This window comes from Hippocampus zosterae, chromosome 12 (genome assembly GCF_025434085.1).
Source record: "Hippocampus zosterae strain Florida chromosome 12, ASM2543408v3, whole genome shotgun sequence".
NCBI classification, from domain to species: domain Eukaryota; kingdom Metazoa; phylum Chordata; class Actinopteri; order Syngnathiformes; family Syngnathidae; genus Hippocampus; species Hippocampus zosterae.
In genome coordinates this window covers 4,104,848-4,131,716 of record NC_067462.1, presented here as the reverse complement: position 1 = coordinate 4,131,716, position 26,869 = coordinate 4,104,848, and the positions used below count along the sequence as shown (strand labels likewise).

Genomic DNA, 26,869 nt, shown 5'->3' with positions numbered 1-26,869 from the left:
ATATATATATATGCTGCTGGAGGCTGTAAATTTCCCCAGTGTGGGACGAATAAAGGATATCTTATCTTATCTTATATATATATATATATATATATATATATATATATACAGGTATATATAAATTGTGCAGGCTTTGCACCCTGTGTCTATCATTCTAGTCAATGGTGGATTGACAGCGTAATTACATGAGTGATTTTTTTTGTTTTTGTCTACGACCTCATTAAAAAATCATCTTCTATGTCCCTTTCAGTCGGAATTGGACAGTTGGACCTGCAGCGTAATTCCAGCCCATCACAGCCAGACAGATGGAGAGATAGACAGGCTCGTGGATAGACAGACAGACAGATTACAATGTAACTGTCTGCAGCAGGTCAGGCTTGTCATGGGCTTGCCTGCATAAGTTTCTTATTTTGGTAGCAACTCATACTGATAAGATATATCTATATTGTTCTGGGTTTGCACAATGTAACCCTTAAATAGTTTCAAGTCATGCACCCTTCTAAAAATAGCATATAAGACATTAAAAAAACAATACGACAGCGGAGAAAGTCATTGAATATGAGCGGAAAGATGCGCTTATTTCCCAGGATAAGCAAGTCTGGATCCCCGCCTCACGAGCTCCACGCATTCCGGAGATTCACCCCCACGCCCCACCACTGCCGGCTCACCTGCCTTCCTCATCTTTGCATGACCTCCTGGCAGGATGCGATCAAATGCAAACTGCGCTGAAGGTGAACGTAATCCCCTCTAGAATTAAAAAAAAAAACGAGGGGCCTGAAGTAGCCATTTTTGCATCCCAATGGCACGTGAAGGTCTCATGAAGGTGTTAATGTACCTCTTCCGAAAAGATGAGCGCATTTGCCTCAGTAAATGTGACTTAAAAATATACTCCATTACATTTAAAAACGCCGAAATCCCATAAACGAGTATTTCAAGACTTTTCCGAAGGGAAAGTAGCACTTGGATCCCGCCTCGCGTGCGCCGTGATGCTTTCACGTCTCGCGACTTTTCTAAACTCAACATAGTTTCAAGAAAAGACGTGAAAATAAATACCTCAGTGGGGTTGTTGAGGCTTTGCCGGGTGGCGGCTTTCCCCACTACATCTGCGCTGGAAACTTCATCGTTTAGTCCCAAACGTATGCGAGTACCCTGCTCGCCTCCATAGCCGAGAGACTGAGACCAATCGAAGCCCCTCCGCAAGCTCCTTGCTTCCCAAACACCAGCCCCGAGCAAAGGGGTGGAGCGAGAAGACAGCGAGCACTTGTGATTGGTTAGTGTTTGAGCTGGGGGGCGTAACCAAAAAGGTTGGAGTTGTTGAATGGACCAATCGGAGACACAGACGTCAGTTTCCCTGGTTACACTATTTGTCAAACGATACATTGGAGTAGTGCAGAGAGGAATACGACTAGGAAAATGTGGTAAATGCTTTCTTTTCTCATTAAATATCGACTTGAGTGTGCATAGTATGGGTGTGTAATAACTATATTAAAGCGCGTGACTGTATTTCCTCTTTAAAAATCACATTATACTCCGTAAAGATGTTTAGAGATTCAAGTGTTTTGAGTTATGATCAGGGAACAAATGAAACTCATCTGTAATATATAATGAGTAATTGATGAATTTTAAGACACCTAATAAGTAGTGTATGAAACCTGTTGATGTCCTTCATGTGTATGCATCATACTTTAATTTTACTTTAAAACTTGAGAGCAATATATCGTTGAAAAATATTGCATTCCTACAATGGATAATAAAATAATAGCATTTAAACTGTTCGTTTACATGCAGCGGTGTAGAATTGCTGCATGAATGAATCTATTAAATGATTGACTGGAAAGGAGAGTCATGTAGTCATTCATGCACAAAAATGAGGGGACATAATGGTGTTGTACAAGAGTACAAAAGTACATTTCTCTCAGTTCGCAACATTTAGGAGAATTTCAGCAACGTTGCACTTTAGCCACTAGGGGCGCGCTTGTGTTTCAAAACGCACCTTGCCACTTCCGTGTTAGTTCCGCCTCTCTCGCGGACGGCCATTACGTCATCCACGGTTGACGAATATTTTCCTTTAAACGTCAAAGCTAGCTGCTTTCTACTCAAACCGCTTGTCACTGATTTACCTTTAGACAGGTAGCCAGTACATCTGTGTAACATCCTTTTTTTCACCATAGGAATGTACATTTCTCCTTCATATTGAGAAATGCTTACTTATATTTGATATGACTAAGATAGTTCCTGCATTTTTTTTCTTTTATAGATCATTTGTATGTACGCTTGATTGAAAAATACAACTAACACCTGGGAAATGAATGCAGGAGGTCAAGCATTTATCACCAGCTACAGACCAGAAGATTTGGGTGAGGGATTACAAGTGTGAAATCTGAGCTGGATGGCATTCCATTAAATGTCCTGACGTGGCTTTGATGCTTCTGTTCCATACGGCTTGTTTGTTCACCTGACTTTCTGGAACTCTGCTGAACTGCAAACACAAATGTCTTGACACTGCGACTTTGCTGCGCCTGCTGGGCAATCTATTCTGCAATGCGTCATTTGACTTCTTTTCTTGCTGAACTCAATGAAAAGGAACTTTAGACATGGAATGCGATTTGGTGTTCTAGTCTTCCAGATATCCAAATGGAGTGTGCATCCTTTGTTGGTTTAATGTTGAGTTTAGTTAATTGTTCTTGGTTCAAACTGTCACTCAATTACTCTATTTAAAAAAAAAAACTTTTTATGAATGATCATTTTATATGGGTTTCACATTACCGTAATGCTATTGCAAGTGGGAAAGGAGAGCCACACTGACACTGACTTTACCTTTCGTGATTATTATTAGTGAATACGGGAAGTGAAAATAACTCGAGCTTCCACTCTCTTGTCACCTGAATATCGGCCCTTGTTATTTACTTTCCTCCATGCAGACAAACTTACAACGCAACTGAAGAATGGCCTGTACAGATCAAACTACAAGCCGACGGAATATGACAAAGTGCAAGCCATGGTTGACGCCAAACGGCTGGAGACTGTTGCGATTGGAAAAAAGGTGAAGTCAGTATTTATCGTTAACTTTTGCAGCAATACTGAAACGCAAGAAAAGAGACGCACCATAGTGTGTCTTTTTTCTGCTTTTGCGAGCCCGTCTTTGGCGTTTTGAATTGTTTGCCAGCATTAGGCTAAGTGGGCTTCAGGCAAAGCGATGTAGTTGTTTTAAATACACAATGTGTCTTAGTTTTATTTTTAGTTTGACGGGTAAACGTCAACTGGCAGTGGCACGAAACAGCTTGAAGCCTTTCTTTTGCATTATTTATTTTCTCACTATCTGCCAAACTGCTGCATCTTGTCAAGTGAGTTGAGTTCACTGCCACGATCTAAAAAAAATAATTAATGGGTCAGTTGTATCTCAAGGCTCCACTTTATTAGACAGAGCTTTGGCTTGAGCACAAAAACGGCAAATAAGGGGAAGGCGCTATGCACGCAACAAAAAAGTCAATTATCAATGTCATCCGTCCATTTTCTAATCCGCTTATCTTCACGATGATCCCGGGCGAGCTGGGGCCTATCCCAGCTGTCTTCGAGCAGTAGGCGGGGGCACACCTTGAGCTGGTTGCCAGCACATCGCAAGACACACGTAGACAAACAACCATTCGCGCTCACAATCACACCTAGGGACAATTTAGAGTGCTCTGTTAACCTGCCACGAGATGTTTTTGGAATGTGGGAGGAAACCAGAGTACCCGGGAAAAACCCACACAGGCACTGGGAGTACATCCAAATTCCACAAATTCGGAAGGCCCGAGCAGGAATCGAACCCTGCACCTCAGCACCGTGAGGTCAACATGCTAACCAGCCGATCGCAATGTCGCTTTTCCCATATCACGTTCCCTTGAAATGTAATAACATTTCATGTCGCGATAAGACGGAATGGCTCCAGTGTAACTATAACATTTCCACGGTTCTGTCAAGCACGTTTATCCAGAGTGCCGCATGTTGTTTTCATTATTATTTGCGATGGTAAAGGATTCCAACTGACATCGGACCATATTGAAGAGTTGAAAGAGAGCGGCAATATCGCCGCCACACACTATAGTAGCGCCTCGTTTGATGAATATTCATCATGCCGCCTTTGGGTCGATGCTGAAAGTGTTTGAAGTTGGACTCGGAACGCGGGGAAAATGTCTGTGCTTGTGACCGAGCAGATTAGGCTGTTCAACCTGCAGTGTTTTAATTGCTTAACTGTCGCAGGAGCCTTTATTGTTATTATTTTTTTTTTTTTAAGTAGCCTTAAAGTTGCCTTTGCACCCGTCCAACCTCACTCGCTGCATAACCCAGATAAGACATTCGCAATTTTGGGCTCGTGGCGGAATAGCAAGCCCGGCGTTCTGCACACATCTCCCATAGGTGACGCGATGGAGGGTAAATAGATCACCAATTGTTGCCTTCAGCGCATTTTTGCCCTCAAGGAAGAGGCCGGTGGCTTTTTTTGTTGTTGTTGTTGTTGTTGCTATTAAACGTCTGCTTTTGCGCCTTTTGATAAGCTTCTGTCCTTCACATTAACAGGAATGTTCAGAAGTGATGAACAATGCATGGTTATTGGTTTGGACAAATTCATTCATTCATCTTCCGAGCCGCTTGATCCTCACTAGGGTCGCGGGGGGTGCTGGAGCCTATCCCAGCTGTCTCCGGGCAGTAGGCGGGGGACACCCTGAATCGGTTGCCAGCCAATCGCAGGGCACACAGAGACGAACAACCATTCGCGCTCACACTCACACCTAGGGACAATTTAGAGTGTTCAATCAGCCTGCCACGCATGTTTTTGGAATGTGGGAGGAAACCGGAGCACCCGGAGAAAACCCACGCAGACCCGGGGAGAACATGCAAACTCCACACAGGGAGGCCGGAGCTGGAATCGAACCCAGTACCTCTGCACTGTGAAGCCGACGTGCTAACCACTGGACTACCGGGCCGCCGGTTTGGACAAATGAAAACACTCAATGACGTGGCAGTGTAAACAGTCAGCATGGAAAAAATATATATCTAAAAAGTCCAAACACCCCTGGGGTTTTTGTGATGCGAAAGAAAAAAAAAAGATTAAAAAATGATGCCACGATACTTGATTTCAAAACCTTTTCCACCATTAATGTGACCAATAGCCAGTAAGACATCATGCAATTGACGTCCATCATGACCGCAAAATACCTCAAACACAAGTAGTTGAACGTAAACGGCCATCGGTTGAACATAAATAGCCAACCGGTTTCATAAGTCAACACCCTGATTACATTTGAGCGTGGAACAACTCGCTTGACTCTTTAAATTGCACGACATTTTTGTTTGTGCAATTATCTGATCCGCCAGCATCGTTTGGAAAACGACAACAACGGTGTGGGAGGATAATTAGTTGCCGCACGGATTGATTTGCCGCTCATTTTTGGGATGAAAAATGAAAACAAAATGAACACATGAAGCCTGTCTCTTCACTTTTCAGCAGAACTCATGATACAATTAATAAGCATTTTTGTATGTATTTTAATGTCTCATATTAGTTCTGGGGCGGCCCGGTAGTCCAGTGGTTAGCACGTCGGCTTCACAGTGCAGAGGTACCGGGTTCGATTCCAGCTCCGGCCTCCCTGTGTGGAGTTTGCATGTTCTCCCCGGGCCTGCGTGGGTTTTCTCCGGGTGCTCCGGTTTCCTCCCACATTCCAAAAACATGCATGGCAGGCTGATTGGACGCTCTAAATTGTCCCTAGGTGTGAGTGTGAGCGTGGATGGTTGTTCGTCTATGTGTGCCCTGCGATTGGCTGGCAGCCGATTCAGGGTGTCCCCCGCCTACTGCCCGGAGACAGCTGGGATAGGCTCCAGCACCCCCGCGACCCTAGTGAGGATCAAGCGGTTCGGAAGATGAATGAATGAATGAATATTAGTTCTGGGGCGGCCCGGTAGTCCAGTGGTTAGCACGTCGGCTTCACAGTGCAGAGGTACCGGGTTCGATTCCAGCTCCGGCCTCCCTGTGTGGAGTTTGCATGTTCTCCCCGGGCCTGCGTGGGTTTTCTCCGGGTGCTCCGGTTTCCTCCCACATTCCAAAAACATGCGTGGCAGGCTGTTTGAACACTCTAAATTGTCCCTAGGTGTGAGTGTGAGTGTGAATGGTTGTTCGTCTCTGTGTGCCCTGCGATTGGCTGGCAACCGATTCAGGGTGTCCCCCGCCTACTGCCCGGAGACAGCTGGGATCGGCTCCAGCACCCCCCGCGACCCTAGTGAGGATCAAGCGGTTAGGAAGATGAATGAATGAATGTTCCATTTTAGTTCTACGTTGCTTTTCATTGATTTGAACTGTGGTTGGATTCACAGCTAACCATCCAACCTCTGACACCATTCGTAAATCTGACTGGTAGCCGCTAACTGGTTTTGAACACAAATCAATTGGTTTGACAAACACCGACTACCAGATCAAGCTTTGACCCACCAAAGCAAATGATCTGTCGGCGGAATAGATCTCATCACTGAAGTAGGAATTTAAAATGAGTTTTCTGCCCGCACTGCAGTTCCTCGGCAGTTGTTTCATCTTGCGGCGTATTCATCTTTTCTCTCGCAGGTTCGGCGGACCCGCTGTGTAGCCAAGGAAATAAAGGAGGGCGACATATTACGGCAGCACAGGCAGGTGTGGAGCAGAGAGTGCCCTCGGCTGCAAAAAGCAGAGTAAGAGAGAGTCATTATCTTCTGCAGTCGTGTTTGTCTCTGCTATTACACTAAACAGCCATTTCGCTTAAGCCCCACTGAGCCCCAACGGGGATCTCTGGGTGGGGAAAACATGCTCAAATGGGGGTGGGAGGAAGATAAACTCAAATGATGGGAAAGCGAACATTCGAGCATGTTGACTTGCAGCGATGACAATGTCAATGGGGGCTGAGTGGGAGAGAACGAGTGCAGGGGAAGCTTTAGAAGGGTAGCGAATACATTAAATGGAGGATAAAAAAAAAAAAAAAGCACAATGCTTTGTGAAGTAAGAAAGGCAGCAGGGACCCCGGGGTGCGGTCTGTTTGCCTGCGTAATGTCTAAGCCACCCAAGGTTAATGATGTTCTCGCACGCGGGCGCCGTCGCCGGTAATGAGCACAGTCACGGCGATGTGCGCCTGACACTTCGGCCGTGGTCGTGTATGATTAGACGGAGATTGTTTTTTTTTTTTTTTTTTTTTTTTAAGTACATCGTTAAACTCGATGCACGCGTTTCACCGTGGTTGAGTACATGAGCACAAGTGTGACGACACGATGGCCCCGATTGAATATTTCCAATGACAAATAAATATTGGACCAGAAATCACCCGTTAATAGACACGATGCCCATCCATCTTGTGAATTTAGGAAATAAATCACCCCTTTGGATGTGTGCGCTCTTACCTGCACCACAGATCTCTTTTCTATCCAACATTATATCCAGTTTTGAAACAGAATGATTGGTAAGAACAGGTGCCCCCAAGGTTGTATTTATATTCATCAAACGTCGCCACTGACAAACTGTTTACACAGTCTATTCGTTTTGTATGTTTTTCAACTAGCAGGCACAGAAGAGGGTCTTGCACAGCTTGTTTGTGAATTTCCGGTTTGTAAACCACATGAATGACTAACAGATGACCGTAATTGGTAAATTTGCAACACTTTTGATTTGAAAGCAGCACAGCTTTTGAGTTGACGATAAAGAATGGGCAATAAATCTCATTTTGTCACAATGATTTGGAGGGTCAGTGTCCTTGACATGTTTGACTAAGCTTGTTTTTACACAGATTTTTGGTCGCGACTCTTGATTTTTTTTTTTTTTTTTTTTTTGTGAAACCATAACATGTTCTCATGCTGATCAAGTATCAATACCAGGTATAGGTATCGTTCTGATACCACCCCAATTTTAAGGTGTCAGGGTCTTGTGGAAGCTGCCGATTTGTAAACCACATGAATGACTAACAGATGACCGTAATTGGTAAATTTGCATCACTTTTGATTTGAAATCAGCACAGCTTTTGAGTCGAAGATAAAGAATGGGCAATAAATCTCATTTTGTCACAATGATTTGGAGGGTCACTGTCCTTGACATGTTTGACTAAGCTTGTTTTTACACAGATTTTTGGTTGCGACTCGTGATTTTTTTTTTTTTTCGTGAAACCGTAACCTGTTCTCATGCTGATCAAGTACCAATACCAGGTATAGGCATCGTTCTGATACCACCCTTATTTTAAGGTGTCAGATTCTTGTGGAAGCTGCCGATACCAGTCACCGATACTCAACGCAAATAAATAAATAAAAGAAATGGAGTAACTCTTCATCACCAGTAGTTGACGCTATTATCATCTTTGTCAGAAAGAAAGATCTTTGTCCACAATTATTATTTTTATTTTTTTTGTCATTGTGTTAGATGCAATTATATTTATCCAAATTACTCTAGATATCGGTACTCGGTATCGGTGAGCACTCAAAAGTGAATACTTGTACTGGTATCATCCTGAAAACAAGTAGTAATGAAATGAACATCCCTAATATTCTGTAGGTGTGTAAAGGTCTGTGAAAATGCCCGAAAAGGGTTGCCGATATGGGGGAACTCTGCTTTGAACACAGCTTACTATTTGATGTGAGCAACGTCTGTAAACAGTGGAGGCAGACGTGCTCGCCACTCCACCACCGTGCTGCCTCCGTTCATCGTGCTTCATCCACTTGGCAAATAGGGTGAAGGCCGAGAGTGAACTGAGCGACTTCATCGAGAACATCAGGCCACTCGGCATAGAAGACACCGCTATCTTCTCTCTCAAAGATTACGGTGAGCTACGGGAGCGTCGAGCGGCAATTGAACCGCATTCCAGCAATTTGTTATGTCACGACCACTCAGACTTAGAAGAGTCCTTCTTCGCCGTGTGTTTAGAAGTGTTCCTCGAGAGGGACCGCAAGGCATTCGTCATGGGCACCGTGGCGCCGGTTCATCAGCTGAAGGAGGACTTGTGCTTCAGGTTGGAGCAGGAACAAGATCGGGAAATCGGCAGCCCTCACGCAAACCGGGAACAAGTGCAACATCAGGTGTGTGTGTGTGTGTGTGTTCTAAAGAAGTCTTGCAAACGCCACAATATCCTCTACAAACATTTTTTGGAGTGTAATCTGCAGGATTTAAGTTGCATGACAAACATGTCATGATTAGCAGCTGTCCCCAAACTTTTTTGCGCCACGGACCGGTTTAATGTCAGACAATATTTTCAGGGGCCGGCCTTTAAGGTGTGGCGGATAAATACAACAAAATAATATGATATAACCTGCGTGGAAACTCTGATATTTTGGAAACAATAATAAACACCAATGATGACATGAGGAACGTGCTATCTGGACGGAACACTCTGTGGTCGCTATGGTAATGTTTAAACGTGCCTTCAAAATAAGAGCAAATACAAAGTGCATGAAAAATACGACTCACCATCGCCGCATCTTATGCAGAGTGGGGCTTGGTGCTTGGGAATCTCCCGTTGAGATAAATCCGTATTTGAAGTTGGACTCCTGATACTTTTTTTTGGAAGCCGTAGCCTCCTCTTCTATGTCCTGGCTGGGCCTTTTCCCCTTCTCAAAGAAACTTTCCAAAGACATTTGTTTTTTTAATCTCATTTTGTTAGCGGTAACCTGTCACGTGACCGAGAAATGACCTGTGTCAAGAGTGACATACCGTAGATGGATGTAGCAGAGAATCCGCTCATTTTTCAAAATAAAATATCTTTCAGATTCCGAAATGAATCAAGTGGGAGTAATGTCAATTATTTACTCTTTCTGTGTGGCCTGGTACCAAATGGCCCACGGACTGGTACCGATCTGCGACCCGGGGTTGGGCACCACTGATGGATGGATGTAGCAGAGAATCCGCTCGTTTTTCAAAATAAAATATCTTTCAGTTTCCGAAATGAATCAAGTGGGAGTAATGTCAATTATTTACTCTTTCTGTGTGGCCTGGTACCAAATGGCCCACGGACTGGTACCGATCTGCGACCCGGGGGTTGGGCACCACTGATGTAAAGTACGGTAGACTAAAATGACACTGCACATTTTCCTTCTACACTCCTTTAGGTAGTTTATACGGAGCAAATCAGGCCCATTTCCCATGAGCAAACATTTTTGAAATAAGCTCTACATTGTACAGTAAGTTTGAAATGTATTGTTCTAGGTCAATTTTGTGAAAGACCAGCAAGATATCATCACGGCCAAACTTCAAGAAGAGTACCGTGACCTACAAGAGGAAATTACAGATCTCGCTTTGGAGGTATGGCCCTCCCTTATCGGCAGCGTGCCAACGCGAGTATGCAACTCCTGAAAGATGAATGTGATCGCCCACGCAGAAATATATTCCAACCTTGGATATCTTGATGGGAGACAACATTCCCGCAGAGGTTTTGGACTCGGACTGCCCTTACCCGGAACTGAAGGAGTCACTGATCCAAGCCTTCCACTCATTGTCAGACATCAACCACACTCGCCTGCAATGTCTTCAAGATCACCTGAAAAGAACAGACAAGTCGGGCCCGACATTTTTCCTTACATCTTTGCAATGTGTGTGTGGCAATCAATGTAATTGTATTCAAGTTTTTGTTTTCTGATCATGTTTCAGATACTGCGGCTGGTGTCCAGATGACCACTTTCGCTTCCATTTCACCTTGTCGCAGTACACGCAAGACGTACCCAACTACCGGGCACTGTGCTTGCATATGCTTCAAAGGATCTTCCCGGAAAAAGTCAAACACGACCTGGTAATGAGCATCCCCTCGCAACATTCCGCCGTACAAACCCATGACTGAAAAAAAACCCCAACTTCACACCAATCTGTTTTAAGCCTATTAAGGCAGCGATTTTACTCATTTAAACCTCTAAATGAAAGCGAAACACCACGTCAGAGTTTTGCTAGATTGCCCAAAGGTTACGCTTTGAGTGAAAGTAGAGCGCCGGTCATTTTAAGCTTTCTCCTTTTCATGCAGCTACGGTAATTAACGCAGCGAGCATATCTTGGTTCTAATGGCCATATCTAGCTTCTTCATTTTTGAGGCGGGGGTGCATGGGAGAGCTTTTCATTTGGAAAGCAATTACAGTTTTAATGTCATGCGCCCCCAGGGATGCTCGCGCACCACTTTGGGAACCCCGATTCTGCAATGTACACAACATTTGTCATCGAATGAGGTCGAGTCTGAAGTTTCCCTTTGTAATTCCGTCACAGAAGCTCAAAATGAGAGAAACGGCTAACATCTTCAAATATCAAATCTGAGCATGAGTATTTTCTACATTTAGAATTGTTGAAATCTCTCGTCTTGGCTCTCATAAAAAAAAGAAATTTCGTTGTTTTAAATGCATATTTGGTCCCCGGCATGCTGTCACCGGGTAATGGACGAGTTGCTTCCATCATGCCTTAGTGTCACCATGACAACAGTCTTTGCCGCTGTCTCTCACACGCAGCCGGAAACCTCCCTCGTATCACAGCTGTCAGATCCTGAGCTCAGCCTGAGGTGGAGATGCAAGGATGAAAATGGCAATTTTCTTTTGAGAAAGAAAGCCGCGCCTTTTACTCGTTATTGACGTGTCTCGTCTGCAATATTTACGCCATTCGCCAGGTGCAGATTAGCCGGCTGGCAAAGTCTCGATTTTTATCGTCTCTCATCGCTGAAGTCAGCGCTCTGATTGAGACCCGACCATTTCGAGGCGAAAAGAGACAACTATTTATTTTTATGTTATATTGCGCTTCGAATCCCACAATTAGCCATAGCAGGTCTTGAGGAAATTTCAAAGTGTACTTTCAATTAAGTGTATAATTGTCTCCGCAATCGAGTTAACGGAAGACGTGCCTTTGGAGCTCATCTTGGCCAACTGTCAAGACCTCCTCAAATTTGAGTGGCACTTTTCCAATGCCCACTCCAAATGCTCTTCGCTGTCGCCCTGGTGACACGTAGACCAGCAAAGCGCTACCCGGATCGTGGAGTAATTCCCTCGCAATGTTCCGCGTCGGGTGCAGGACGAAGCACCTTGTCCCAGTGTATCGAGGGAGCCATTTTTATCCCCTCTTGTCTTGGTGGAGACATGACTTCACCCAGTGGCTCCGCGCGAGGCTGCAGAAGCTCTCTTGGCGACTATTATATTTCGACGACAGTTTTGTGGTGTCCCAGTCAGAGAAAAAGCCGTGACAGAGCAGTGGACCCGCTTTTATTGTGGAGAATATGTCCTGAGCCATCTCAAAAATATTTTTCGTACAAACAAAGAATAGTCCGACAACAACTTTTGAGTTGGTAAAATGTAATCGTTTTGAGTCTTTTTTTTTTCAGAAGGTAAAAATTAGGTGACTGTCAGTATTTTTTTTTGTCTACTAGTGTTGCGCCACCATTTGTGTGAAAAAAACATCCATTGCTTGAAGGCCTACTATTGATGCTAATTGTTAGCCTGTCGATTGCATTTTCCTTCATGTGTTATACATCATGGGGCATACATAAGGCAAAGTTTTTGGCTTGTTTTAAATACCCCCCCCCCCTGCGTGATTCCTTTGATGTTTTGTTCAACTAAACGTCATCTAGGAAATGCATTGAAGCAAAAGTTGGAAATTTGCTCAGACGTTTAGTTGAAAATTTTTCCCTGCGATACGTTCTACCGCGTGTGCCCCCCAGTCGTGATGATGAAGTGCAAGATAGTTTCGGGGTTGGGGGTTGGGGGTTCACGCTAACCCATTTCAATAACAACAATTCAGCACGGGGGGGGGGGTGCGATTTTCCACAAGTTTGACACTTTTCAACATTAATGAACATGATTTGCCTCACAGCCTCTGGCTCTTGAGTTCCGTCGGCGTCTAATGCCTTCCCCACCATCAGTTAGCTGCTATTAGCCCAGAGATGAATATCATTCCACGTGTTCCGCAAAAGCAGCCAAGTGATGCAGCCACAATGAGTCCTGGCACAATGATAAATTGCGTGTGGCAGCCCTCACGCAGAAAACAACTGCTTTTCTTCAAGACGTTGCACAGCCAGGAAAGAGCGAGGAGGGCCTTTTTTGTCGTCATTGTTGTTTTTAGTCACTAGCCTGGCTCAAACGGAGAAAGACTTCTCCCTATGGTCCTCCTGCCTTTATCACAGGCTGTATGTCTTGTAGAATGGCTGTAAGAACTGTTTGCATCAATTTAGCACCAGAAGCACCCTGAAGAAAACGAAGTCTCGACTTCAGTGACCTCGATTTTCAGCAGTGGCCTTTCGTCACCACATTGTCCACCGCATCCATGTTCTCGCAGATGGAGCACGAGCGTGCGTTGGCCAGGCAGCGCTTCACACAGACTCAGATAAAAGTCCTGACCCAGCAGTGGCAGCAGGACCAGGAAGAGCTCCTGGCGAAAGCCTTGGCCGTCCTGCAGGAGGCCAGGGACGCCTACCAGGAGGAGTTGGAGCTCCAAAGGGACCGCCAGCATCAGCAGGACATCTGCTTCCGCCTCAGGGAAAAAGTAAGTGAATAGAATTCGGAGTAAGAAAAATTTTTATGACCGAAAAAAAAAAACGGGACTCAAAATCCCAGCCTCAGAGCTCTGCGGTCTATCCACATAGACTCTCGGCTCGGACTCCCCGCCAGCCTGAACGGGATAAATGAAATGGAAAATATTTGGATGGATGGTGGTGTTGTGTGATGGTGCAGATCCTCTGTTTGTGTATCTGCAGTCAGGGCTGTCTTGACAAGCATCTTTTGGATTTTGCACCCGCCTGAGATGAGCCGTTAATGCAAACAAGCTAATAAAAGAAGCCCCCCTGCAAACACTGACGCCGTCGTCTCAGAGGAGCGCCTGTTGCCATTCACGCGGCAACCTTGTTACTCATGTAAACAAATCTGTTTTTTGTGTGCTGTTGATTCAGCACTCGCAGTTGGTTTGCCGGTTTCGGAGTGATACTTTACGCTTATCTGATGACCGGATCTTATTTTGTCAAGACGAAGAGCTTCAATTGAAATTCTGGTTTTTGGCCTTCCCTTCAAACTGAAGGATGAGACATCTCATTGTTTTTCCTCATGGATTCAATGTCATTCAAAAGTCAGCGGAGGCCGGATTCGCACTGCGGGTGGTTGGTGACGTTTATTTATGTTGTCTGGCAGGTGTGGTTGATGTCACCGATCATGCGTTTCAGCAATGTCAAGCTCGCATTAAAAAGAACAAAGCGCTGCACATCAAGTAAAAAAAACAACAACATAGATATCTGACATACATTGAATAACATAAAACCAGTAAACAAAATGAAACACTACAACAATGCCGAGTCAAACGCCAAAGTAAAAGCTGTTAAGTCGGAGTGCAAAAGTAGCGCTTTGCCGCCATCTCGGCATCAAGGGAACTACGTCGATGTAAGTTGAAGAGCATCATTTTTCCAAAAGTAGCGCTTTGCAGCCATCTCGTTGCCAGGGAACTATATGTTGAAGTGAGTTGAAGAGCTTCATTTCAACAAATGGGAGTGTTTTGCTTCTCTCTTGGTGCCAAGGAACTTTGGTGAAGTGAGCTGAGGACCTTTAGACAAAATGTGTACTGTGCCTCCATCCTGTGGCACTTATACAATTATAAAAATTTGGTTGACAAAATAAATATTCCATTTAATCGAGATGAATGTATTTAAAACAACAAAACAAAAAACAGCTAACCTTTTTCAGACTTTTTGCTTTATCTTTGCTCTAGGGTTGCTTCTGTTTACCTTGAACTTTCCCCACTGTGACTTCTCTCCTCGTCGTCGCGTGGCCACCTCACGCTCCACTTGCCGAGCTGCTCTCAACAAGCGATTGATTTCATTTACCAGAGTAATGACTGGAGAACGCTGCATAAGACAACTTGGAAATGCTCCAACAGTTAAATTTGAAGCATCCATCAAAGAAACTAATAACAGGTTGGGGATCAGCATGACAAGAAAGTCTTACGGTCAGCGCCCGCCCGTTGAAGACTTCTCCTCTGGAGTCTCGACAAATAATTGCCACCATCATTTTCGATGCAGAGTAGCAGCGATGGGCCGCTTTTTCTTCTCCTCCCTGTGACCGTGCTTCTCTTTAAAACGCATGTAGGAGCACCACATATGGTTGACTCCATGGCTGCATTGCGAATCATTTTCCCATCTGTCAGACGTGCACGTGCTGTGCTCCCGACATTCAGGCTGCCCTTGTTCTAGTTTTTGTTCATTACAGTGAAACTCCTGTACAATGAAAACACGTTTGCGGCAAGAAATTTTTCACAACAGGAGACTTTTCACAATAGCAAATTTCATATTATGCAACAGGGGGGCTTTTCGTTGTAGGGGGAAGCAGAAAAGAGGGAATGGCTTTAATGCATGAAGATTTTTTTTCACACTGAGGGGTGTTTTCGCACATGTGGGTTTTGTTGTAGAGGAGTTTCACTGTATTGCCTTTTTTTCTTTTTTTTTTAGTGCTTATAAGCAATAAGGTTTTATGCATCGTAAATAAAGCCCGGGGGTGGGGGGGGTGTCCCTTTGAACAATTCTGTATACAGTGAGTCAGTGACTTATCAGGACGTGTGCGAGTCACTCCGGCAGGCGTGACACTTCATCTTTGTCGATGTTCAGAATTGGCCACTTTGCTCACGCTCCTTCCCGAACGGATTCACTCCCATTTTACCATGCAAAGTCTGTCAATTAGACGCGCGGTGGCAAGTTCTAAAAGCTGCTGTGACTGAAGACGTCAATGTAAAATGAAGCTTTTGTACAAGCTGCGGCGCACAGATAAAAAAGAAGGAAGGCCATCATTTCTTTTGTCCTTTTGACAGACTTTACAATGCTGCATAAAAGGACTCTGCCGTCTTGCCTTTATTTCATACTACCGGTACGTTGCATGATAGAGAATGAATGCTTTAGGATGTTCAAGGCCCCTTTGTTGCCATTGTGCACCCTGGATCAAATTTAGACACACGTATTACATACAGAAACTGCGCTCTCGACAGTCGATTGCGATCTTCAAGCTGCGGTCGTTGACCGACACGCAGACTTGCTTGCGGGCACCGCTTCCTGAGTGCCACATTTACAGATGTGCGGATAGCTGGCAGTCGATTTTGAAAAAGAAAAAAAATAATAAAAGATATGTGACCCTTTGTATGTTGTAACATATGTCAAGCTAAAGTGGCCTTTAAAACAAACTCGAAAGCACTACCGCTACTGTGGTGACACTTATCCAGAAATAGTCTCATATATATATATATATATATATATATATATACATATATTGTAAATTGCTTCTCAAATTGTTTTTTACTTGACTTTGCAATTTTATTATGTTACAATTAAACTCACAACTGTCAAGTCAACTTTATAAATGTCATAATGATTTTCTACAGTGTCCTAGTAGTGGTTTAGCAGAGCTTTGTCTGAGTTTCACCCTTGGGACATTCAACACGTGCAAAAAGTCTTGATGATACTGCCCTGGTGCTAATCCGCACGGAGCGTTTTAATATGCACACCATTCCTGGGGGGGGGCTCTCCTCTTGATAGGCCCGAGAATCTGTCTGCGAGCTCCGAGTGCCGCACTTGAATAGCCGGCACACCGCAGGGAGAGCCTGCGGCATAACTAGCCTGTCACTCACAGGAAAATGTTGTCGAGTGAATGTGTGTGTGGGGGGATGGGGGGGCGTCGAAGTAAATGGCTGAATGATTTAGAAAAAACATCTAATTGCAGTTTTCCCCCCCCTCGATGATAATAATTGTGATTTATATTTATTTTTTTAAGGTCCTCTTTCCATGTTTTAATTATTTTTTTTTTTAAACACAGGCAACAAATGAAGCTCAATTGCCAGTCCAATAAAATCTCCACATTTGATACGTAAATGCTTTGGTTATACAGGTTAGGCTTATGCTAAAATAAAGTCAAATGAATTAATGTAAGACATTTTTTTTTTAGTGGTGAACTCATTCAACTCTTTGACCTGCAGTCCTTTTAAGCAAATTTCACTGCTTGGAAATGAGCACTCGACAGTTCTACAAGTCGTTTCAAACGTGTTTGCTATTGAAATTGTATTCTACTTGACTCCGGTGAGTGAGCGTGAAGGAAACGTCCCTCTTTGAATTCAAACAACCTCAAATGGCTGCCAGCCGAAGTTGAAACTGCGTTTTTGCCTCGTGTGTGTTTACAGCTGCAGCAGTGGCGGGCTCATCAGGAGGAGGTGGCCGAGCTGCAGGCGGCCATCGCTGCCAGACAGCAGGAGGAGGCCGAAGCCATTTTGAAGAGGGAGCAGGAGAAAGAGGCCGCCCTTCGGGCACATCAGAAAGAAAAGGCGAGTCGCTCGGACGCAAATTTTGGGAAATATTGTGGCTCTTAAAAGTCTACACACCCGTGTTATGTCACGTGTATAATGTCACAAGAACCCCTTGTGACATTATAAAATGGAGACCTGGAAACCCATTTCTATTTTTGGCTACTATTGTGGCTTATAACGTGTACAATTCAACTGAGAGGGGGGGGGGGCATTCTGAGAGGAAGTCAAAATAAACAAGTGAAAAAAAATGCGGTTGAACAACTTTGCACACTCTTGAATCTGTCAATGGGGCTGTGTTCAAGATCAACTCATCACATTCAAAATCATTCAAATGGGAGCAGACACACACCTGACACCATTTAAAGTGGCTCTGTTCAACCCCAAATAAAGTTCAGCTGTTCGCAACCAATAGTTTTCACAACTCAGAAACATGACATTTGAGCAGAGGTGTGTAGACTTTTTTTTAGAATCACTCTCGTCGATTTCCCTTCTGCTGAAATTTTCTTTCAACATTCTTACGAGTAAAATGCTGCAAGGTATTTTGTCAGCACTGCGTCATCGTGCTTGTAGACCAGATTCCTTTAAATAAGAACAGAACTATGTTAGTGCGACTGCTTCATTAAGTCTTTCCCCCGGACCGAGACACGATGATTAATGAGAGCATTTACCATGCATTTGATTCCTCATAATTTACCCCACTAGTCGGCCAGACATTGAAATATCATCCCATTTTCTCTATTTACCCTTATCTGACTCCGGCGTGGTCGCAATCAATAGGACGCCAGACCGTTAAGATCCGTGCGCAAGTACGATTAGGGAGCTGATGTCACCGCCCTTCCTGGGACTCTTTGTTCGTAAAACTGTAATGTTCTCCCCCGCAGCTGCGGAAATTTCATTTGGAGCAGCAGAGGAGGAGGGAGGAGTTGGAGCAAAGGGATCAGGAGAGGCTGGCGAAACTGAGGAGTGCCATGGACGAGCAGGCCCGGCAAGATAAAGAGAGGTGGGCAAAGCATCGCCGGGTGGGGACTTTGCGCCGCTTGACATCAAAGCGACCATAAAATGGCATGCGTCGCGTGGATGCCGAGTCTCCCCCAGAATGACCTTTGACCCCAGACTTGATACAAGCTGGAGTGCTTTTATGCCATACTATTCATTCATTCATTTTCCGATGCGCTTTTTCCTCACAAGGGTTTGCGGCTGTCTTCGGGCAGTAGGCGGGGGACACCCTGAACTGGTTGCCAGCCAATCGCAGGGCACACAGAGATGAACAACCATCCGCACTCACACTCACACCGAGGGACAATTTAGAGTGTTCAATCAGCCTGCCATGTATGTTTTTCGGAATGCGGGAGGAAGCCTGAGTACCCGGAGAAAACCCACGCAGGCCCGGGGAGAACATGCAAACTCCACATAGGGAGGCAAGAGTTGGAATTGTACCCGGTACCTCTGCACTGTGAGGTCGACATCCTAACCACTGTCCCACCGGGCCTATGCCATACTAAATCAGACCAAAACATACCATGCACGTCATGTAACACATTTCCAGTTGTAGTTGTGTCACTTAACCGTCAAATTTCCATCAGCTGCAAAAGAGCCTTTTATGAATACACACACACAGCTGAACCTGATTTGCTTTGTATTTCCATCACCATCTACACTCGTATTGTGTTAAGCTAAACACTTCAGATGCGACAGTGAATGAAAGGAGGACTGCCGAGGCCTGTGGCGTATGAAAACAGACAATAGCAGAGCAGCGGCACTCTTGACAGCCTGATAAAAAGCTCCAAAGCTTGGAGTTGTGCTGTGTCAGGAGCGGTGTGTGCGGTATGTGTGATGTGTGTAAGTGTGTGCGTGCGTGTGTTTGCAGCACAGTGGCAGATGGAAGGGGAGGGAATTCTCGGGTTTTAATGTCTTCACCTTCCGCACTCTCCCCCAGAGTCCGCTTCCGGGCTGAGATGTTGCAGCGGCGCCAGGAGGCGAGGGAGACGTGCGAGTTGGAGCGTCAGAGGGAGGAAGCGGAGAGGCACAACCGTTTGGAAGCGCTCCGGAACCAGGTGGATGATTATGTGCTCTTAACCCCTCTCAAAGCCCGTTGATTGGACCCATCACTGGAATTGACTCATAAGATTTGATGAAGGCTTGAATCTGTGCTGGGGCACCACTGCCACCATTTGGCAGCGAGTGAGTGATGCAGCTGTACTCGCAGTCAGAAATATCCAATGCAGGGCCATTCATTCATTCATTCATTCATCTTCCGAGCCGCTTGATCCTCACTAGGGTCGCGGTGGGTGCTGGAGCCTATCCCAGCCGTCTTCGGGCAGTAGGCGGGGGACACCCTGAATCGGTTGCCAGCCAATCGCAGGGCACACAGAGACGAACAACCATCCACGCTCACACTCACACCTAGGGACAATTTAAGATAAGATAAGATAAGATAAGATATCCTTTATTCGTCCCACACTAGAGTGTTCAATCAGCCTGCTACGCACGTTTTTGGAATGTGGGAGGAAACCGGAGCACCCGGAGAAATCCCACGCAGGCCCGGGGAGAACATGCAAACTCCACACAGGGAGGCCGAAGCTGGAATCGAACCCGGTACCTGTGCACTGTGAAGCCGACGTGCTAACCACTGGACTACCGGGCCGCCCCTGCAGGGCCATGCAAATACAAATTATAAGGGCAGCAGAAAACATTTTTCACAAAGCCATTTATTGAGGTCACTCAGGCCAGATGCAAAAACACAAGAAAAATATCAACTAACCCTTTCAGGGTATCATGTTATCATTTTTGGTGCGTGATAGGGTTAATATAAAATGCATGTTTGAAAATCATTTGACATTGTACTTCCTTCATGAGGATATGATTCTGGAAGACAAAGCACACGGCTTCCTCAGTAATCCCATCACGTAAAACACGCTCGTGGCTAATGCTAACAAGGCGCTTCCAGTATACTTGTGTGTTGCCACCAAATTGGTCACTGACATCCACAGCCCGAGACTGGGACACCGTATTCATAAATTTTTCTTCCATTTTTACTGTTAACAGTTCTAATGACAGAAATGACAAGTCCACCACAATCACTTGCTGTTGTCACTCTGAACTCACTCCGCCACCGAAATGTCAATTCTGTTGACCGCAGGTTGCAGTGGTGGCAGAGTCGGACGCAGACAGGATGATGGGAGGCACTCAATCTTGGCGGAATCGAAACTTGACCGTCCGAGAAGTCGATATCCAAAGGCCTCTCTTTGGAATTCATACATACACGGATGCCCAGGTGAATTTGTTGGATTGGTACTTTGTATCAAGTGTGGGACGGTGAGCCTGCCCTCAGAAAATAACTCATTTTTTTGTGGTTCTATTTTATTTTATTTATTCTGTTTTGTTTTTTTTTGACCCAACTCTTTTAAGAGTGCACCACTCATGTATGTGAACTGTAACCAATACAACTCCAAGGAAAGCTTTCTCGAACAGCTGAAATTTATTTGGGGGCTTAATCAGAATCGGAGGCAATTTATATTGTGGCAATTGTGTGCTTTAGATCAATTTAACATCTATTTAAATGTGACTGGTTACTGTATTTGCGAACACCGTGCATCCCCACTTTTAAGAGGGTGTGCACACTTCTGCAACCACATTATCTGAGTGGCTTATTTTTACACCCACTGTCAGAAGTGCTTTTTTGTTAATTGCACAACTAACTGAGAAGTCACATTAATAAAAAAATTAAAATTTCTCAAATTGTGATCTCATCCGCAAAAACTTTTTTTGAACAGGGGTGTGTAGACTTTTCATATGCGCTGTACGCTGCGTTCCTTCTTCCTTTGGAGATTCAATTTTAGTTCTATTTTGGCTTGACTGCCTGAAATGACGGCAGGTTGTCAAATGTATTTTCTTTATTTTTCTCAAGCTGATGTTCCTTTGGCGCCCCCTAGCGAAAGCACTAGATGTTTTTTTTTTTCTTTTTTAAACCAACCATTGCAGCTGCTTTGCCCTTTGTACCCGAGCTCCGAATATTTCCACCCGTTTCACTCTTTTGCCATTTCCGTGCTGCTTTTGTCTTTCATCCGCAAGTGATCGCTGACCCGCGCGGCGCAGTCGATTACGCAAGCTTTTTGGCGGCTTCAACAATGTTTGCCCTGCTTTTCGCAGACTGTTAGGAACAGCCTTTTAGCTCAAGGCCACCCGGTACAGTCTGCGGTTGCTCTTATGCAACAGTGACGAATCATTTTGTAACTTGGAGAAACGTTGCCCCAAAATGCCAACCGGTGAGAGATGAGCGATGATTCACCGGGCGTGAAATGACTTGCAAAGCAAAGGCGTGTCAGGCAGAGTGTGAATCTTGAATCGTTGCCTTCTCCTTGTGTTGTGCAGATCGTCGCCGATCCCAGATTGCGGGTTGAGCAGGCCCTGAGGGAGGCCGGCTTGCACCACACGCAGTACGCCCAAGAGGTCCTGGCCCATATTAAGCCTCCCAAACCACCACGACGAGACACCAAATCCGAACTCCAGTTTTAAGCGAGCAAGTGAGAACGAGTCTGCAATTTCTCTCCCAAGCGATTCATTCCATGGCCAAATTTGGCAGTTAAATTCTACTTGTGAAATGTTGATATTATGGAAAGGACACACACACACACACACAAATTGGAGAAAGTTCCGATCGATGCATTAATGAATTATTGATGTCCACTTTGGATGTAACACAATCTTTGAAGTCAAGCTGTTTAAACCACACCCAGTTGGGGTGTACTGTCAAACAAAACACAATTAAATGAATCAGACTTTTTTTTATTTCAAAACAACCACACAAAATTACCCACAAAAACACACAACATACGATACTATAAGCATGTGGGGAAAAAAAAGAGAGTTGTATCCCGGTCACATGCAAACTACACCGTTTAAGATACATTTACTCTCTCCAACCAAACAATCCAATATTCTTTTTATTTTTTATTTTTTTCAAACAACCAGAGAAACATATTATTTGTAAAATCCATATTAACAGCAGCACCAAACTGTGACACATCCAATGACGCGATACAAACTTAAATCCATTTTACATCATATTTAACTTATTCCAAACAAAGTGTCTAAATAGCACATATGAACATTAGGTACAGTGTATATTTTAACACACACGCACGCACGCAACGCACACACACACGTACATGTCATATCTACATACATTGCTTTGAAAGGGCAAAGACTTTTCAGGCAATGTGTCCCAGGCGTTTCTTGATGAAGTGGGCCACCAGGACTTGAGGTCTTTGCTGGTACTCCACCAGAACGTCGTGAGGGGACGTAATCTGGTCGCCCTCGAAGCGGTTCAGCAGTGTGACGCAGATGACGGCCGCTAGAAAAATCACCCAAAAGAAATACAGAAAAAAATGTTGTTGAATTCTATATACTCTTAAAACTGCTGGGGCAAAAATAAACCGACCACTTGGGTCAATTTGGCCTAACTTGTGTATTATTTTGAAAAAAAGAAGTCAATTGGTGGGCGGCCCGGTAGTCCAGTGGTTAGCACGTGGGCTTCACAGTGCAGAGGTACCGGGTTCGATTCCAGCTCCGGCCTCCCTGTGTGGAGTTTGCATGTTCTCCCCGGGCCTGCGTGGGTTTTCTCCGGGTGCTCCGGTTTCCTCCCACATTCCAAAGACATGCGTGGCAGGCTGATTGAACACTCTAAATTGTCCCTAGGTGTGAGTGTGAGTGGTTGTTCGTTTCTGTGTGCCCTGCGATTGGCTGGCAACCGATTCAGGGTGTCCCCCGCCTACTGCCCGGAGACAGCTGGGATAGGCTCCAGCACCCACCGCGACCCTAGTGAGGATCAAGCGGTTAGGAAGATGAATGAATGAAAGTCAATTGGTTGTTTTGGTACAAAAAGACCCAAACTTGAGTCTCATTGACGCAAGTAACGGGCGAGTCCAAATTTTGGAGTAGAATTGGCTTGTATTTGACCCAGCAGTATTAAGGGTATATGGAGTACACTCTAAAAACATTAAGTTGGATAAAAAAAGAAAAAAATCAATTATGACTTGCCTTGGTTTTGTTCTAAATAACTCCAAAAATTGGTTGTTTTGTGCGAAACACCTCAAACAAATTGGGTTGTTTTGTGGGTTACGATAAATGGGCTGTCACTTGTGCAGCGCTTTTCTACCTCGGGTACTCAAACCGCTTCACACCGTTACCTCATCCATCTGCTGGTGACGCAGCACCTGGAGCAACAGGGGCTTCGGTATCTTGCTCAAGGACACTGGCAGGGAATTCAACCACTCTACCACCGAGCCATGCCTACTACCTAAAAAGTTACTTTTTTTGACACATAATTGGGGTATTTTTCTTCGCCGACTGTTTTTGGTGTTTCGTTCTTAAACCCCTAAAATGAGATGCTTTGTGTGTTATTCATCCTACTTTTTGCTTTAAATGAGTTTTGAGCGGGTTGTTTTTTCATCCAATCGTTTTCCGCGTTTGACGTGTTTTCGTCATTTCATACAACAGCGAAATTCACCTTTAAGGTCACACACGCGACACATGGCCGCAAAGACGGTGGACTCCATTTCGATGTTCCTCACGCCCGCTTCATACGCTTTCCTCAGATACTCCAGTTTTTCCTCGTGGGAGAAGGAGCACAAAGCACCGTCGAGCCGTCCTTGACCTGAGACAGCAGAGGATTTCTCACCGCTTTTGTCATCGAGGACATTTAACCCTTTTAAGGGGGGGCACTCATCGTGTCATCAGGTGACGGGGGAGCATGAAAGGGTTAAACGCCAGGTAAGGCGAGGTCCGGTTACCTTCGTAAAAGTCGTGGGTGCACATGGTGTTTCCGATCACGGTGGGAAGATTCTGCAGTTCTGTGGAGCACTGCAGAAGCTCGCTGGCCACCCCTTCGTCCAGCTCCGTGCTGCGTGTGATGACTTTACCCAGAACCACCTGCTCAAACTGAGGCCGGAACGAGTAGTCGACCGCCTTTTCCGTCACGACCACCGTGCCCGGAGCCAGACCTGGAAGTAATCACCTGTTACTCTCCTTGAAAATGACTTTTTATGTTTTTTTTTTTTTTTTAAGAATGTGGTGACTTTTGGGAAGCGCAGCGGGAAAAGTCATTACCGACTCCGCCGGATGTTCCCAGACGAAAGAGGATCACGTCCCTGCAGTGGGCATGGTGGAGCAGTTTGATGAGCTCATGCAGCATGATGGAGATGGACGGCACGCCCATGCCGTGCTAATAGAAAAACATTTGCTGTTAGAACGCTCATGGCGCCATGTCCGGCGAACCCTCACATGTTCGCGGATTCACAATTTTTATTTTTTAATTGAAGGGAAACCGTAGTCATTATAACCTAATATAAATGCCATTTTAGTACAAGGAGCCTTGTTTTGAGACAAAGCAAGATGTCTGGTTTGGGGGCACCGCTTGCTTGAGGCAGATAGATGACCTTGCCTACGGTGAAACCGTCAGGCACCTCTTGGAGCAGCAATCGGGTTGTATTTCAATTGTCGGGCCAGAGCCATGTCTAATCTTGGAAATATTGCTCTGATATCATTTTGTTGCAGCTCAGTGCCATTTAGGCAATTGTGAACCCATTTAGGGGTCGTCGGTTAATTGTGGATTGCAATTGGGTTGTATTTCAATTGTCGGGCCAGAGCCATGTCTAATCTTGGAAATATTGCTCTGATATCATTTTGTTGCAGCTCAGTGCCATTTAGGCAATTGTGAACCCATTTAGGGGTCGTCGATTAATTGTGGATTGCAATTGGGTTGTATTTAAATTGTCGGGCCAGAGCCATGTCTAATCTTGGAAATATTGCTCTGATCATTTTGTTGCACCTCAGTGCCATTTAGGCAATTGTGAACCCATTTAGGGGTCGTCGATTAATTGTGGATTGGCTGCAGGGCTCAGTAACTGGGGGTTCACTATGGTTTTGTTTTGAAAAATCAGCGGTATGATTCATCCATCCGTCCAGTTTCTCGACTCAAAATGTTGTCGTCTGTATTCTTTTAGAGCTGATTTATTTATAGCGTATGTTGCGATTGTCAAAACAATATGTACTCTGTACTGGTCAACCAGCCCATCAAACCCTCCCACTTAAAACCAGCCCTCGATGGGTCGACTCCACTACTTACACTTATAGACAGCACCGGTCCCACTTTGTACATGCAGTAGCGGTCGGTTCCCTCGCAAATATCATGGACTTCCGCAGGGTTACCAGGCAGATTTAGTTCCTTGTGGATGAACTGGGCGAAGGCTTTCATTCGATTGGCGCTGCCGCCAACGCACACAAACTGTGAAAGAGGTGGATATCATATCATGGCTGTCTGCAGTCGTCTGGTATCATTGCTTTCGTCTTGAATGTAGTACCTTAATGTCGCCAAACATCTCGGGTAGGTTGTGAGACTTGGTGCTCAAGCTGAAGTGGTAGAGAATGTCCTCCTCTAAGGTGTGCAAGTAGGGATTTTTTACATGGACCTGCTGTCTAAAGCAAAAAAAAAAACAAATACATATTAAATTCCTGCCCATTTAAACATTTAAGAGCAGGATTTTGATTTTTGATGGCGAGTCAACAAACTGTGTTGAGCTCTCCCCACGCGCAATGGTCAAACTGCAACAATTTTGTGATTGTGACATCACACACGTTTTTTCGAGTACACTTTGTTCAAATTTGTTACCCTTTGGACAGTTTTTTTTTTTTAAAGGATCCCCGGAAATGGCGAAAATGACCCTAAATGGCAACTACAAACTAAAATAGCAGACCTCCATTGTCTATTTGAGCATGAATTCTTGAGATTTTTTAGGCTTCTACTCATGACGGACACGCCTACCAAATGTCATGTTGCTAAGTGGAACGTATTATATGGCGACTGAATTTTCAAAAGCAAAAAGAGTAGATATTTCTAGCAAAATGTCCCTAAAATGGCCACTTCAACCAAAATAGTAGACTTCTAGCATTTTTTATAGCATTACTTCGTGAGGCTTTTTGGGGGGAACGGGGGGGTTGCTACTCATGGTGGACATGCCCACCAAATTTCATGCTTCTAAAGCAAGCAACACATGGCGGTAGAATTTTCAAATTAACAAAAAAATGATCCGCAAATAGCCACTTCAAACCCCCCAATTCCAGTGTCTTTTCCAGCATCTGTTTTTGTGGGTCTCCTCATGATAAGGAGGTCTACCAAATTTCAAGTTTTTAAAAGTAACGCGGACTGAAACTTCAAAATAAGCCCCCCCAAAATGCCGATTTCGCGGTAATCACACCTGCAACTGTGAGTACATTTTCGCCAAGCTGAACTAGCAAGATTTGGAGAGTTTTTGGACGCAGAAAAGCCCAAAGAATGGTAACCACAAAGAAGAAAAAAGAAGATTGGCCTGAACATGTTATTTTGTGTAATTCCTTCAATGCCACTTTTTTTTCAGTAATGTAGCATGCCAACCGGAAAAAAAAATACTTACTTGATATATTCACTGTGGTCGTTCCCCATGGAGTTCAGTAAAATGGGTGCCATGAGTACAAGAAAATCAAGTCAAAACTTTTCAAAAATATTTCGCTGCTGCAACTGCTGCTCTTTTGTCCACTAAGTTTTTGTCTCTGAAACGAGAGCTGATATAGTCCTGACCTGTC

At 44.7% G+C, this 26,869-nt stretch overlaps 3 protein-coding genes across 3 annotated transcripts in view; 1 reads left to right on the top strand and 2 right to left on the bottom strand.

Annotated features, from left to right (window-relative positions):
* Positions 1–1,227, bottom strand: part of LOC127611882 (plakophilin-4-like) — a 58,321-nt gene extending 57,094 nt beyond the window's left edge. The window contains exon 1 of the mRNA XM_052082669.1: positions 1,054–1,227. The gene's annotated coding sequence lies outside the window, so the exon portion shown is untranslated. The remainder of the gene's footprint in view (positions 1–1,053) is intronic.
* A 793-nt stretch (positions 1,228–2,020) lies between these two features.
* LOC127611915 (coiled-coil domain-containing protein 148-like) lies at positions 2,021–24,621 on the top strand. The gene is made up of 16 exons (XM_052082722.1): positions 2,021–2,130; positions 2,258–2,357; positions 2,922–3,043; positions 6,593–6,696; positions 8,709–8,800; positions 8,903–9,054; positions 10,178–10,273; positions 10,350–10,525; positions 10,619–10,757; positions 13,265–13,471; positions 17,129–17,269; positions 18,133–18,251; positions 19,188–19,305; positions 20,391–20,525; positions 21,623–21,774; positions 23,848–24,621. Exons 2-15 carry the CDS (start codon positions 2,306–2,308, stop codon positions 21,764–21,766), a joined length of 1,797 nt encoding a protein of 598 aa, XP_051938682.1. The 5' UTR covers positions 2,021–2,130; positions 2,258–2,305; the 3' UTR covers positions 21,767–21,774; positions 23,848–24,621.
* upp2 (uridine phosphorylase 2) lies at positions 22,189–26,869 on the bottom strand. Its single transcript, XM_052082708.1, has 7 exons — positions 26,701–26,869; positions 25,612–25,726; positions 25,377–25,535; positions 24,359–24,473; positions 24,043–24,252; positions 23,760–23,906; positions 22,189–22,604 (listed from the first exon to the last, which is right to left on the bottom strand). The coding sequence occupies exons 1-7, from the start codon at positions 26,751–26,753 to the stop codon at positions 22,462–22,464; spliced, it is 942 nt and encodes a 313-aa protein (XP_051938668.1). The 5' UTR covers positions 26,754–26,869; the 3' UTR covers positions 22,189–22,461.

Excerpts from the sequence above, each read along its gene's own strand:
- LOC127611915 (XM_052082722.1), top strand. The coding sequence starts at position 2,306 with ATGAATGCAGGAGGTCAAGCATTTATCACCAGCTACAGACCAGAAGAT. Across the intron at positions 2,358-2,921 it reads CTACAGACCAGAAGATTTGG|ACAAACTTACAACGCAACTG; the intron begins GTGAGGGATTAC and ends TCCTCCATGCAG. Across the intron at positions 17,270-18,132 it reads GGGCACATCAGAAAGAAAAG|CTGCGGAAATTTCATTTGGA; the intron begins GCGAGTCGCTCG and ends TCTCCCCCGCAG.
- upp2 (XM_052082708.1), bottom strand. The coding sequence starts at position 26,753 with ATGGCACCCATTTTACTGAACTCCATGGGGAACGACCACAGTGAATAT. Across the intron at positions 25,536-25,611 it reads AGATGTTTGGCGACATTAAG|TTTGTGTGCGTTGGCGGCAG; the intron begins GTACTACATTCA and ends CCTCTTTCACAG. Across the intron at positions 24,253-24,358 it reads GGGAACATCCGGCGGAGTCG|GTCTGGCTCCGGGCACGGTG; the intron begins GTAATGACTTTT and ends GATTACTTCCAG.